The sequence below is a fragment of the Schistocerca serialis genome, chromosome 9 (genome assembly GCF_023864345.2).
Source record: "Schistocerca serialis cubense isolate TAMUIC-IGC-003099 chromosome 9, iqSchSeri2.2, whole genome shotgun sequence".
NCBI lineage: Eukaryota > Metazoa > Arthropoda > Insecta > Orthoptera > Acrididae > Schistocerca > Schistocerca serialis.
This window is the reverse complement of record NC_064646.1, coordinates 504,215,927-504,229,155: the sequence shown is the minus strand read 5'-3', so window position 1 is coordinate 504,229,155 and position 13,229 is coordinate 504,215,927. Positions and strand designations below refer to the sequence as shown.

Here is a 13,229-nt window from a genome sequence, read left to right as displayed (position 1 = left end):
TTAGAAAATTTAAAAAAGGAAATGGACAGGTTAAAGTTAGATATAGTGGGAATTAGTGAAGTTCGGTGGCAGGAGGAACAAGACTTTTGGTCAGATGAATACAGGGTTATAAATACAAAATCAAATAGGGGTAATGCAGGAGTAGGTTTAATAATGAATAAAAAAAAATAGGAGTGCGGTTAAGCTACTACAAACAGCATACTGAACGTATTATAGTGACCAAGATAGACACGTAGCCCATTCCTACTACAGTAGTACAAGTTTATATGCCAACTAGCTCTGCAGATGACGAAGAAATTGAAGAAACGTGTGATAAAAGAAATTATTCAGCTAGTGAAGGGAGACGACAATTTAATAGTCATGGGTGACTGGAATTCGACAGTAGGAAATGGCAGAGAAGGAAACATAGTAGGTGAATATGGATTGGGGCTAAGAAATGAAAGAGGAAGCCGTCTGTTAGAATTTTGCACAGAGCATAACTTAATCATAGCTAACACTTGGTTCAAGAATCATAAAAGAAGGTTGTATACATGGAAGAATCCTGGAGATACTAAAAGGTATCATATAGATTATATAATGGTAAGACAGAGATTTAGGATCCAGGTCTTCAATTGTAGGACATTTCCAGGGGCAGATGTGGACTCTGACCACAATCTATTGGTTATGAACTGTAGATTAAAACTGAAGAAATTGCAAAAAGGTGGGAATTCAAGGAGATGGGACCTGGATAAACTGACTAAACCAGAAGTTATAGAGAGTTTCAGGGAGAGCATAAGGGAACAATTGACAGGAATGGGGCAAAGAAATACAGTAGAAGACGAATGGGTAGCTCTGAGGGATGAAGAAGTGAAGGCAGCAGAGGATCAAGTAGGTAAAAAGACGAGGGCTAGTAGAAATCCTTGGTAACAGAAGAAATATTGAATTTAATTGACGAAAGGAGAAAATATAAAAATGCAGTATATTAAGCAGGCAAAAAGGAATACAAACGTCTCAAAAATGAGATCGACAGGAAGTGCAAAATGGCTAAGCAGGCATGGCTAGAGGACAAATGTAAGGATGTAGAGGTTTATCTCACTAGGGGTAAGATGGATACAGCCTACAGGAAAATTAAAGAGATCTATGGAGAAAAGAGAGCCACTTGTATGAATATCAAGAGCTCAGATGGATACCCAGTTCTAAGCAAAGAGGGAAAAGCAGACAGGTGGAAGGAGTATACTGAGGGTCTATACAAGGGCGATGTACTTGAGGACAATGTTATGGAAATGGATGACGATGTAAGTGAAGATTAAATGGGAGATACGATACTGCGTGAAGAGTTTGACAGAGCACTGAAAGACCTGAGTCGAAACAAGGCCCCGGGAGTAGACAACATTCCATTAGAACTACTTACAGCCTTGGGAAAGCCAGTCCTAACAAAACTCTACCAACTGGTGAGCAAGATGTACGAGACAGGCGATATATCCTCAGACTTCAAGAAGAATATAATAATTCCAATCCCAAAGAAAGCAGGTGTTGACAGATGTGAAAATTACCGAACTATCAGTTTAATAAGTCACAGCTGCAAAATACTAACGCGAATTCTTTACAGACGAATGGAAAAACTAGTAGAAGCTGACCTCGGGGAAGATCAGTTTGGTTTCCGCAGAAATGTTGGAACACGTGAGGCACTACTGACCTTACGACTTATCTTAGAAGAAAGATTAAGGAAAGGCAAACCCACGTTTCTAGCATGTGTAGACTTGGAGAAAGCTTTTGACAATGTTGACTGGAATACTCTCTTTCAAATTCTAAAGGTGGCGGGGGTAAAATACAGGGAGCGAAAGGCTATTTACAGTTTGTACAGAAACCAGATGGCAGTTATAAGAGTCGAGGGGCATGAAAGGGAAGCAGTGGTTGGGAAGGGAGTGAGACAGGGTTGTAGCCTCTCCCCGATGTTATTCAATCTGTATATTCAGCAAGCAGTAAAGGAAACAAAAGAAAAGTTTGGAGTAGGTATTAAAATCAATGGAGAAGAAATAAATACTTTGAGGTTCGCCGATGACATTGTAATTCTGTCAGAGACAGCAAAGGACTTGGAAGAGCAGTTGAACGGAATGGACAATGTCTTGAAAGGAGGATATAAGATGAACATCAACAGAACAAAACAAGGATAATGGAATGTAGTCGAATTAAGTCGGGTGATGGTGAGGGAATTAGATTAGGAAATGAGACACTTAAAGTAGTAAAGGAGTTTTGCTATTTGGGGAGCAAAATAACTGATGATGGTCGAAGTAGAGAGGATATAAAGTGTAGACTGGCAATGGCAAGGAAAGCCTTTCTGAAGAAGAGAAATTTGTTAACATCGAGTATAGATTTAAGTGTCAGGACGTCGTTTCTGAAAGTATTTGTATGGAGTGTAGCCATGTATGGAAGTGAAACATGGACAATAAATAGTTTGGACAAGAAGAGAATAGAAGCTTTCGAAATGTGGTGCTACAGAAGAATGTTGAAGATTAGGTGGGTAGATCATGTAACGAATGAGGAGCTATTGAATAGGATTGGGGAGAAGAGAAGTTTGTGGCACAACATGAGTAGAAGAAGGGATCGGTTGGTAGGACATGTCCTGAGGCATCAAGGGATCACAAATTTAGCATTGGAGGGCAGCGTGGAGGGTACAAATCGTAGAGGGAGACCAAGAGATGAATACACTAAGCAGATCCAGAAGGATGTAGGCTGCCGTCTGTCTCGTGCAGAGTGTTACATCACTTCAAGGGCGTGTGCACCACACGTATAGCTCGACTCATAGCGGCGTTAATGAAGTATTACAGCAAAATATGTATCGTCGCTTTAGTGAATTATTTTAGTAAAGGAGAGGTTTTAGTCGTCGGGATAAGTCATTCATTCTATAAACGTTGACGATAGACTGGCACGGATATAAGTGATTCTCTGCATCCTCCTGCGGGTTCATAGTGTAAATTACGTTCACATCAGGACACAAATGCGCACTAAGTGCACCTATACTGCAAAGATCCTATAAAACTAAATACTTCCCCAGTGATAGTGAATGTAATTGTATGCTGGAGGCAATTTCTGTTTTCAGTGATGGTTCTCTATCTCCCAAATTAATTGTAGACAGAAACAATCTGGGAATGACTTTTGATGCATTTCAGCTGCTGAAAGCCTTGACAATATACACAAATAATAATCTAAGTCTACAGCGACCATCAAAAGGAAAAGCTCAAGGAATAATAAGCAGGAAGCGAAAAACAAAATAATATGCGAATGGAGGGTGAGGTGAAGGGTAGTACTTTAATGTTGGAGCTGGTATGCATGCAGACTGCGGTTCCTTGGGGGGTAGGCCACTGAGCTCTTCTCAAAATCTATTTTCACGTTAAGTCAAACGGTGCATGCACTGGTACGTGAGCAATACAGGAAAAGGCACACTTGAGAAAAACATTTATTTCTAGTAGAAAACCAAACATAAATACTGTTGAAACTTCCTGGCACATTAAAACTGTGTGCCGGACCAAGACTCGAACTCGGGAGCGTTGCCCTTCGCGGGCAAGTGCTCTACTAACTGAGCTACCCAAGCACTGTTAATTCTAGACAACAGCAACAATTAAAGCTCTTGTGTTAGAAAATTGAAACAGTTTCGATTAAATATGTATGTACATCGAAGTAGTCTCAAGCAAAATGAGAATAATTACTATTTTCCTAAAAAGGATTTAGGTCCAATAATTCCAGAGAACAGTTTCAATTATATCTACACATAGACATCCCATATTATTGTCGATAAATTTTTTCTTTATCCCCAAACGGCCATGGACGTGCGACAGTAAAATGAACAACATAAACAATGTTAAACATGCCAATAATTTCAGAAAAATACAAGTAATTTTAGAGAGAGAATGACGGTGACTAACTGGAGCTATCGGTGTATAAATAAGCAAATTTTAATTTGCAAATAATAGATTTCAGCTATCAGCTATCAGATCTAGATTTCAGATAGAAACTAGATATTCTCAATGCACTATCATTTTTTATCAATGCATGTAATGCATTCAAGTATTTAATGAACTGTGGATGAAGCCCGACGAACAGGCATTACGTCCGACCAACAAGCATTACATGCATTGATCAAAAATGATCAATGAACTGTGGATGAAGCCCGACCAACAGGCATTACATGCGTTGATAAAAAATGATCAATGAACTGTGGATGAAGCCCGACCAACAAGCATTACATGCATTGATCAAAAATGATCAATGAACTGTGGATGAAGCCCGACCAACAGGCATTACATGCTCTGATCGAAAATAACAGTGCATTTAGAATGGCTAGTTTCTAGCGGAAATCTAGATATGCCAATAAAATTTCAAAGGGACGACTGACAGCTGAAATGTATTACTTACAAGTCAATATAACAGTCGCTGCTTGCAACAGCCTCTGAATGGAGCGTAACCTGATGAAGTAAATTTTAACTAAGCAAGGACGGTCATGACTGATCAATAAGACCAGTTAACTTAAAGCAAGCAGCCGTTATTAAGCAAAAACTATTTAAATGAGAGTTGTTAAGTAACACGCCTCTGACCTGCGAGGGTCGATCGCACAGTTTAACGGATTGAAGACTAGAGAACCCTTTAAGCAACGATAGGCGGTGTAAACTGCCAGTTAGACAAATCAGGAAATACATAATTGTTGCGGCTTTCGTGGCCACTTGTTGAGAAACTGCCTGTTGGTTTCTCTCTCGGGTTCTTCGCCCGACGTTTGTCTGATGATTTTTCTGACGTCTCACTTGCACAAGTGGCTGGCATTGTCAAAGCTTCACCATCCAGTGCTGGTGGTGGACTGGAGGCGAACTCGTGGCCGCACGTTATATATACTTGCCACGTCAACGTCCGAAGGCTTCTCTGTGGTTATTTCCGGTGAGATCCTCCTCTTGCTACCTGCAACGATCTTTCGCTGCAGCATGGGAATACAGGATCCATTTGCCATGAGGCTCTCTTCTTTCTTGTAGAAGCTTTTCTGATGTTTGTGCACTTCTGTGGTTTCTCTGGACAAGCGGGTGTAACAGCTCTTCTCTACAGCCAGGACTTCCGTGTCGTCAAATTTTACTATACAGCCGGCCTCAAACGGCGCGTGCCCTACCACGGCCGATTTCTCCACCTGCGTCAATCTGCAATGTCGCTTATATTCTGTGATTCTGATATTGATTGGTCGTCCATTGGTTCTAACATAAACTTTTCCGCATCTGCATGGTACGCCGTACATTCCCGACATTGCAAGTCGGTCGCTTTTCTCCTTTGCCTATTTGAGACACTGTTTGGTCTTCTTTGTCGGTTTATAAATAGTCCTTACGCCGTGTTTGCGCAATATACGGCCGATTCTGTACTTCACTCTGGAAATGCATGACAGAAAAGCCGTACCCGACATTTCTTTTTCCGATGCGTCACTTCGCCGACTGTTTGATTCTGTTACACTTCTAATATAACTTGTGGAGTACCCTTTGCTCTTCAAAACACTTTCCAAGTGTTGCATTTCGCGTCTGAGGTGTTGTGGCCCACATATTCGTCTTGCTCAGGTTGCGATCATATTAATCACGCCTCTTTTCTGGCTCGGGTGGTGATATGACAGTTAGTGCACGTATCGGTCCGCGTGTGTCGGTTTTTAATACCCGCTGTGTCCCAGGTTTTCACCATTTATTGTGACCAGCACATCTAGAAATGTTAGTTGTTTGTCCTTTCCTACCTCCATGGCAAATTTTATGTTGGCATGGAGGCTGTTCAGGACTTCCTGTCACCGTGCTATTCCTAAGCGCATGAGGCCAACCACACGGAAGTTCTGGCCCTAGAGAGGAGCTACCACACCCGGTTGCTGAGAGAAGCTATAGAAATACACAAGGAAAGGTAAATGGATTCTGGATTCCCGTGCTGCAGTGAACGATCGTTGCAGGTAGCAAGAGCGAAACCGGACCGGAAATGACCGTGGAGAAGCCCCTGGACGTTGGCGCGCCACGACCTCGCCTCGAGTCCACCATCAGCAATGGAGGGTGAAACTTTGACAATTCCAGACACTCGTACTGGTGATACGTCACAACAATCATCAGACAAACGTCGGACAAAGAACCCAAGACAAAAGCCAGCAGGCTTTCAAATCAGGATGTGTCAAGTACAATTTACTTTCTGAACAAACGACTGTAATAACCCATCGAAGAACATTTGCTGCTACAGTTAAATGTAAAGCGACTGTAGTAAACCAAGGAAGTGTTAGAATATTTAAAGTCACATTTTTTGAGGAAGTCGGCCGTGAATAATCAAAGGAAAACAAATACAAACACAGTCGACACAAGGTCTGGAATTCTGTTTAAGCAAGGAACAACAGACTTGATAATATTGAACAACCTCATGAGAAGACATATGAGCTTGTTATACAGTTACCCCGTTGTACTAAACTATGGCACGCCAAACGTTCAGTCAGCCTACACACAGTGAATGGCGCCATTTTGTTGAAACCTGTTGCAGCTGCCTGTGTCTCAGCACACTGTGCAAGTAATTTCAGGAAACGGCAAAATCTCACACAACACTATAACAGACAGGGAAATGCGATTAGTTTCAGCATAAATTACGTCGCTCGATTGTCACAAGTTGGCCTTAATGAAAGACAACCGTACACATCTGTGTTAAAAATACATCTTCAAAATTTCAGCAGTTAAGTCGAGCGTGGGACAACCGGGCACACACTTGCCTTCACGCTCGCCCCCACTGCCCAAACCGAACCTGTAAGTCTTAAGCACAGAGTAAAGTTATGGTGAGCTGGACAAAGATCGAGGAACTCAATTATAAAGTTCGGGAATGCTCACTGTAGTTCCACAGGCAATCTGTAATGGAAGCCAAATTGCAGGCTGTATCATGATTCAGGAGCAGGCCAGGCTGCAGGGACACGACCCTGGCAGTGACACGCAGACTCCCTGCGCTCTGCCGCTGCGGGCGTGAGCGCGACACGACACGTGTCGCCAGCATGGCCCTCCACGGCGTGCGCTTCGTTCGCAACGAAGCCACCTCCAGCAGTCCACGTGGTCTCTGGGCTACAAATAAGGTGCCTCTGCTCTCGTACTGCCTTTGCAGTCATACGGAAAATAAAGCACTGTGAACAGCACTGAAAGGAACCCCTAGAGTGCGAGCTCACAAAAGGCCAATGAAGTTTGCAGCATTCAATGTCCCACATATTGTCTACCATGCAGCCAAAATACTGCCTGGTAATGGCAACAGGATGCGGGACTGGAGGTGTGCAACGGCGAGCACAGCATGAGGCCACGGCACGTAGCTGAACTGCTTAGCGGGCGACTAACTCACAACAGTGCTCGGTGCTAGTGCTGCAGATACCGAGCATGAGAGACTGCAGGACTCTCTCACTTCTGGTTCGGTGTAGGGAATATGATCTACTGCGATTTGACTTCATGCATTGTGATGAAATGGTGGGCAGCAGTTTATGGTCTTGTTTGCATGCTCTAGGGAAAGAAATACGGTGAGCTTTACCTGCGTTCAAAGGAACAGGTTGCCGATTTGTACGACTGCAGTAAAATCACGGCATTGGTGGGCCTACAACGCGCGTTTTCTCTGGGGAACGATGAGGAGACATTTCTAGATGGCCGTGTGCGGCAGTCGCATTGTGCAAAACACATTTAGCTTGGCGCCAGACACGAGGCAGACATCCAGATCTACAGCCTAGCGCCGAAAAGTCGCTGACAGCGCACTGTAGGCCCTGTTAGGCGGCAATCCGCCAAAATAAATGTAAACGTTCTTCAAATGTCCGTGGGACAGGGAAACTGGCGCCCAGATGTCCAGACTCTGTTTCAAAACATGTTTTTGTCAATGTACAAAGTTGTCTCCATGTTTACGGCCATTCTCTGCAAACTTTGAAATGGACACAACAGGGGACATAACTAGCTGTTTGTGGAGGGCTGTGCTTTCACCCTGTATTGTGCTGGCAAAAGACATGGCAAACGCTTGGGAAAGAGGCCGCAAAGCTGAATTTTTTTCTGTTTTCTACCAATTAACTTTAAAGTTTCTGATTGGCCAAATCGGTTTGCAGTGCAAAGACCATTCTCCGAGCTTAGAATGGCGGGATCCAGTTCGTGATTGGCTTGTGCGAAAGTGGGGAAAGTCAGAAAAGAGAAATTTGCTTTTGGAACTGAGCTGAGGAGGAAACAGAGAGAGTAAGAAGAGGCACTCTAGTACAAGTCTCTTGTACTGGCGCTTCACTAGTAAAGAACTGCAGGTCTCTACCTAAATGGTGAGACTTGTGTACTTTGCTCGGTTGTGCCTTTGAGCCCTCAGAGGCACTGCTCATATCATCACAGTGCAACAAGTGACACACGCGTGCACTTATTTGCCTTGAGTCGGCCGTCAAAACATTTGACGTATTCTGACACGCACAGTCATGGCATGGAGTCAAATTGGTTTGGCAGACCAGCAAACGGGTCCACCTGCACACTGGAATCCATCGGGGTTTCAGAGACTCTTAGGGAAGTACCTGCGTTCTGAATTAACTGAACGTGAGACTGCGTACTTGCATTTTTCGGGAACGCGCATTTAATAACAGATTGCCGCCGCCCATGACTTCAGTCGCCGAATGCATCGTGGTTTGCCGCCTTTGACCAGTAGGATGGTAAAGTATTCGCTGCTGCGACATAGGGCTATACTATCTATTTCTCAGCATCCTGTTCTTTCGAACCATATTTTTCCTTTTTTTTTGTATGGTAGAATATAGATCCTTCGTGGTGGCGTAGTTTGATGCCATAACCTGGATTCACGTGTATGAAGTGAGATAGAGCGAGTAGTGTTCTGGTTAGTGTCGTTTGTCGATCCCCAGCAGATCACTTTGTCCACCATAGATCCCGTTTTAATAAGGCTTTTGTTAAATAAATATTTTTTGTAAGATGTTTCTTTAATAATTTTGTTGTCTTGTCATGTTTAAGATCAATAAATCGATTGTGAATTAGGCTACAACTTCTCCCGGAGTTCTGATGAATAGTTCCTTCACATTTTTATGGCAGTCTAGATCAGAAACATAAGGAGTAGCTTTTTCACTTGGTGTTCTCTGCGCGGATCTTTTACTTCATTAACAATAATCATCGTTCAAGCAAACCAATGGCAATGATAAATAAGGCAAACATTGTGTTTTATCTACAACAACAATTGTCGAAGTTAACATTTCGTCAGAAAGGAACCCAAGGAATTTCGCAGAGTGAGAAAGAGGTGGCAGATGAAATATTAGCATTTTTGCGAGATGAGTCAGTGGTATGTGGTGTCGTATACGCTCGACTGGGTGGACAGCGTATATAAGGACTACAATGATAATACATGCTTAACAGGTGAAAGTGATATTGAAACAGATGTCGAGCCGTGTATTTCATCATCCTTGTTGGACAGGAAGCCACAAACCACGTCTACAGTGAAATGTAGTAAAAGAAAAATGTTGTCCAAGGAGCGGGTGCTAAACATAATTACATACATGGAAGATCACCCGCAGCATAGTAAAAAAAAAAAAGATTATGAACAGATTTCGATTAAGCCGGCATCAATATGATTGTGTAGTGCATAAGAAAAGATACGGATATTCAAGGGAACACAAGGAGCCGTGTTACAAAAACTTGTGGTTGCGCGTTTCGAGATGCCCGATAAAATTTACAGGATGTGCATGATAGTAATCTACTGTGTTACGCACATCAAACTGCACGCGACATAAATTACAGTGATTTCAAGGAGAGCAGTGGATGGTTGCATAATTTCAAAGAGTGCTACAGAATTGTAAGACGTAAGATAACGACATTTCTAACGATGCGTCATATTGACGATGCACAGCAAACTGCGGAATAGGCCCGAAAATTTGTAGATGAGATAAACATACTTATCCCATTGTTCAGTAAAGAATTTGTTTTCAACGCCGGCGAATCGGTATTTGAAGAGGAAATGCATATGAGAGGACCACGGAAATAAGAGACACCAAGAGAGTTGTCTAAATCAATTGACATCACTGCCTTAACACAGTCGTATACGATTTTGCCGACTGTTAATCTGGGTGGTAAATTGGTTGGAAAATTATTTATTATGTTCCCAGAAGTAGGAGGTCCTCTGGCCTCTACGTTTCTTTCTCGTGTGCCTCATCTTGCAAGGGCCGCAGGGAATATTTACGCCACAGTAAGCAAGAGTGAGAAAATGGGAGTAAGCGCATTAAAAATATGGTATGAGCAGTGCTTTTGGCCAGTAACTGGTAAAAATAACTTGCTTTTGCTTGAGATCAGAACCTACAACGGATCAAAAATTATGTGCATGCATCAGACATGTTTTGGAGTGTGTGTTAAGAAGCTATGTCAGTTTTAAATATTTTTTCTTTAACTGGCTCTTTTGGATACTTCTGTGTGTAGTGAAGACTTACAATTTGAACGACATTGGGACTGAAAGGCGGGTTTCTTGCTTATCACGAGCACTCGCCTTGACCAGTAGGATACTTCACCATGTCCTGACCTGGCTCAAACTTCCGAGGAGGCCGTTATAAGTCCACAGTCTGGGTACACCCCTACAAGTTGACGTCACAGCCTACCCCAGTAACCACACACACGAAAAACAGAATCTGTTCCTGCTATAGGTAACACTACAGAATTCCCCACCTTTCAACAGGCAAACACACTGGTCACTTATGATTGTCCTAAGAAAATACAGCATTCCCTTAACTCGGCCATCCAGGGAGGTTCTTGCAGTGGAATTGATGATAAAGCAATTAAAGTACTTACTCCAAAAAAGTACAGAAACAATGAGAGTACGTGGCAGGCTAAATGTCGTACAACATCAGTGATCCTAAGCAGTTTGCATCAGGTTACCGCGACGGTCAAGCATGTGTATGCCAACGAGTCCAGTTGCTCCATACTAAACTCGCCAGTTCTACAGCGTAGGATTCGAGTCGCATTTATACGAGTTTTTAAATCAGTAGACATCACTCTGACATGTGCCAGTACTCTCTACTTTTTAAAAACTATGTTGGAACATTACTGGTAGGCTGCATTTCAACTGGTGTGCACCCAAGAGGCAATCATAGGTGCGCCGCTTTCTCCAGGGCCACACCTAGTAAAGCACAGTGGGGGAAAAACCAACTTGTTGGCTGATGAACACTATCAGTCGTTCACCTCTTCATACAATATGGAGGATATAAACTACTTTAAACAGTTTCAGAGCACTAAGACCCATTTTGAATATATGAAATGAATGATTTTTCAGTCGAAAGAGCCACGTTAGGTCATCTACATGCGCTTATATATATATACGGAAGAAGAAAGTGAGTACTTGATCAATTGAACGAAGTGGATTTACAAGTTGTAAAATCTCACTTAGCTGAATAACGAAATGAATTACTTTTTGATAGTGTTTAGGTTATAAAGCAGTTCTGATGTTGTCTGTTAGTGACAGAGGCGTCCCATGCAAATGACGGCGTGTATTTCTCAGTGTACACATCAGTGGTGTGGAGTCCACAATTTTTTCAGGAAATCTGTAATTACTTGGAACAGTATTTCGAATGGTAATCGCGGTAAATTGGTGAGACATTAATTTACTCTTATTTACTTGAAGGTTTTGTTTTTGCCTTCAGACACATCACAGCAACAATTTAGATTAAAATTATGTATGTGTGTGTGTGTGTGTTCGTGTAACTGATTGCATGTCTGCATGTTGGTTGTCATACAAGGACGTTTACTGGAGCAAGTGTCCATGTGGGCATGTGACAATAATTGTATTCATGCATAGAGGTGTGGCTATGCAGTTAGTGTCATTGCCATGTTTGAAATATTTTGATTAAATGTCGTTCTGGTAATAAGATGCTTTGTCGATCAAGAGTGTATGTATGTATTTGCAAATAATTGGACTCAATTTTTTTACTGCCATGGCAGAAAATCTTGTTTGATTATCTGTAGATGTGACTACTTTCTGTATTATGTTTGTAAGCATCAGAAGGGATTGCTGCGCACAGAAAACTAGTGTTGACTGCAGGATGCGTTTCTTTCAGTGGACGTCAGTGACTGCTTAATAACAGCTTCCTGAGTTACAAGGAATTCAGTGTCAAGAATCAATGTGATAAAATGTAATGAGTCGATTTCTTGAAGTGACTTACAGAGGTTCAAATGGTTCAAATGGCTCTGAGCACTATGGCACTTAACATCTGAGGTCATCTGTCCCCTGGCTTACAGATGACGATATTTCTGTACGTCTTTACCATAATACACACAGACCTTCTCATTTTACTGTATCATAGAAAGGAGATAATTGCAGATTCGCTATTTGTCACTGGGCAACATTCTTTTCCTTTTAACGTTGGTCTCTGTGTGGCTTTTGTGGTAAAACTCTCAATCAAGTGTGTATGTGTGTGTTTGGAGGAAAGTGTAATTATCCTGCTGTTTTGTGCAGGAACCTTTCTCAAGAGGAGAAGAACAGAAGACTGATCCAGGCGGCTAAGGAGGGAGCAATTGGGGACCTGCAGGCGCTACTCGCGTCAGGGGCGGATGTGAGGGCGAGGGACAGCGACTTGGAGTGGACCGCATTGCACTGGGCAGCATTCTGGGGACACGTGGAGGTTGTGAGGTGGCTGGTTGGGGCCGGGGCGGAGGTAGACGCGAGGAACGACTACGAGGCCACCCCTCTGCACTTTGCTGCAGGAAGCGATCGCGTAGCTGTGGTGAGGGTGCTGACGGCGTCTTCTGCCGACCCCAACGCTAAGGACGACGAAGAGCAGACGCCGCTGCACTGGGCGGCGGAGCGTGGCTACGCAGACACGGTGAGGGCACTGCTGGAGGCTGGGGCCGACAAGGAGGCCAGGGACGTCCGCGGGAGCAGCCCACTGGACCTCGCCAGGGCCAACGACCACCAGCAGCTGGTAGACATCCTGAGATCTAGCTAGAACGTCTGTGGAGTAAGAGAAATAAAGCTTGCTACGTGAATTTTTCAGATAATTTATTCTGCAACCACTTTGTGTACCCACTTCAGTAACATTACAACAAAAGCAACAGACAGAGATATCTACAGACTAATGTAAGTAACCGGAACTTTGTTTTGTGTAAAGTCAACAGATGTCTAAAAGCATTCAATTACTAATAAACAGCAGTTCCTACATATTTTACTGAAAAGTACTCAGTAGTTGCATTTTGTTGCAGTGTGAAACTACCACATACACATTAGCGCCTTATAAGTTTTACTGTTAGACTGCA

At 42.9% G+C, this 13,229-nt stretch overlaps 1 protein-coding gene across 1 annotated transcript in view; it reads left to right on the top strand.

Moving 5' to 3' along the window:
* LOC126418767 (CARD- and ANK-domain containing inflammasome adapter protein-like) overlaps positions 1–12,962 on the top strand; it is a 53,331-nt gene extending 40,369 nt beyond the window's left edge. Inside the window, exon 5 of the mRNA XM_050085693.1 lies at positions 12,433–12,962. Within this exon, the coding sequence (XP_049941650.1) occupies positions 12,433–12,922 (490 nt within the window). The 3' untranslated portion in view covers positions 12,923–12,962. The remainder of the gene's footprint in view (positions 1–12,432) is intronic.
* Positions 12,963–13,229: the final 267 nt, after the last annotated feature.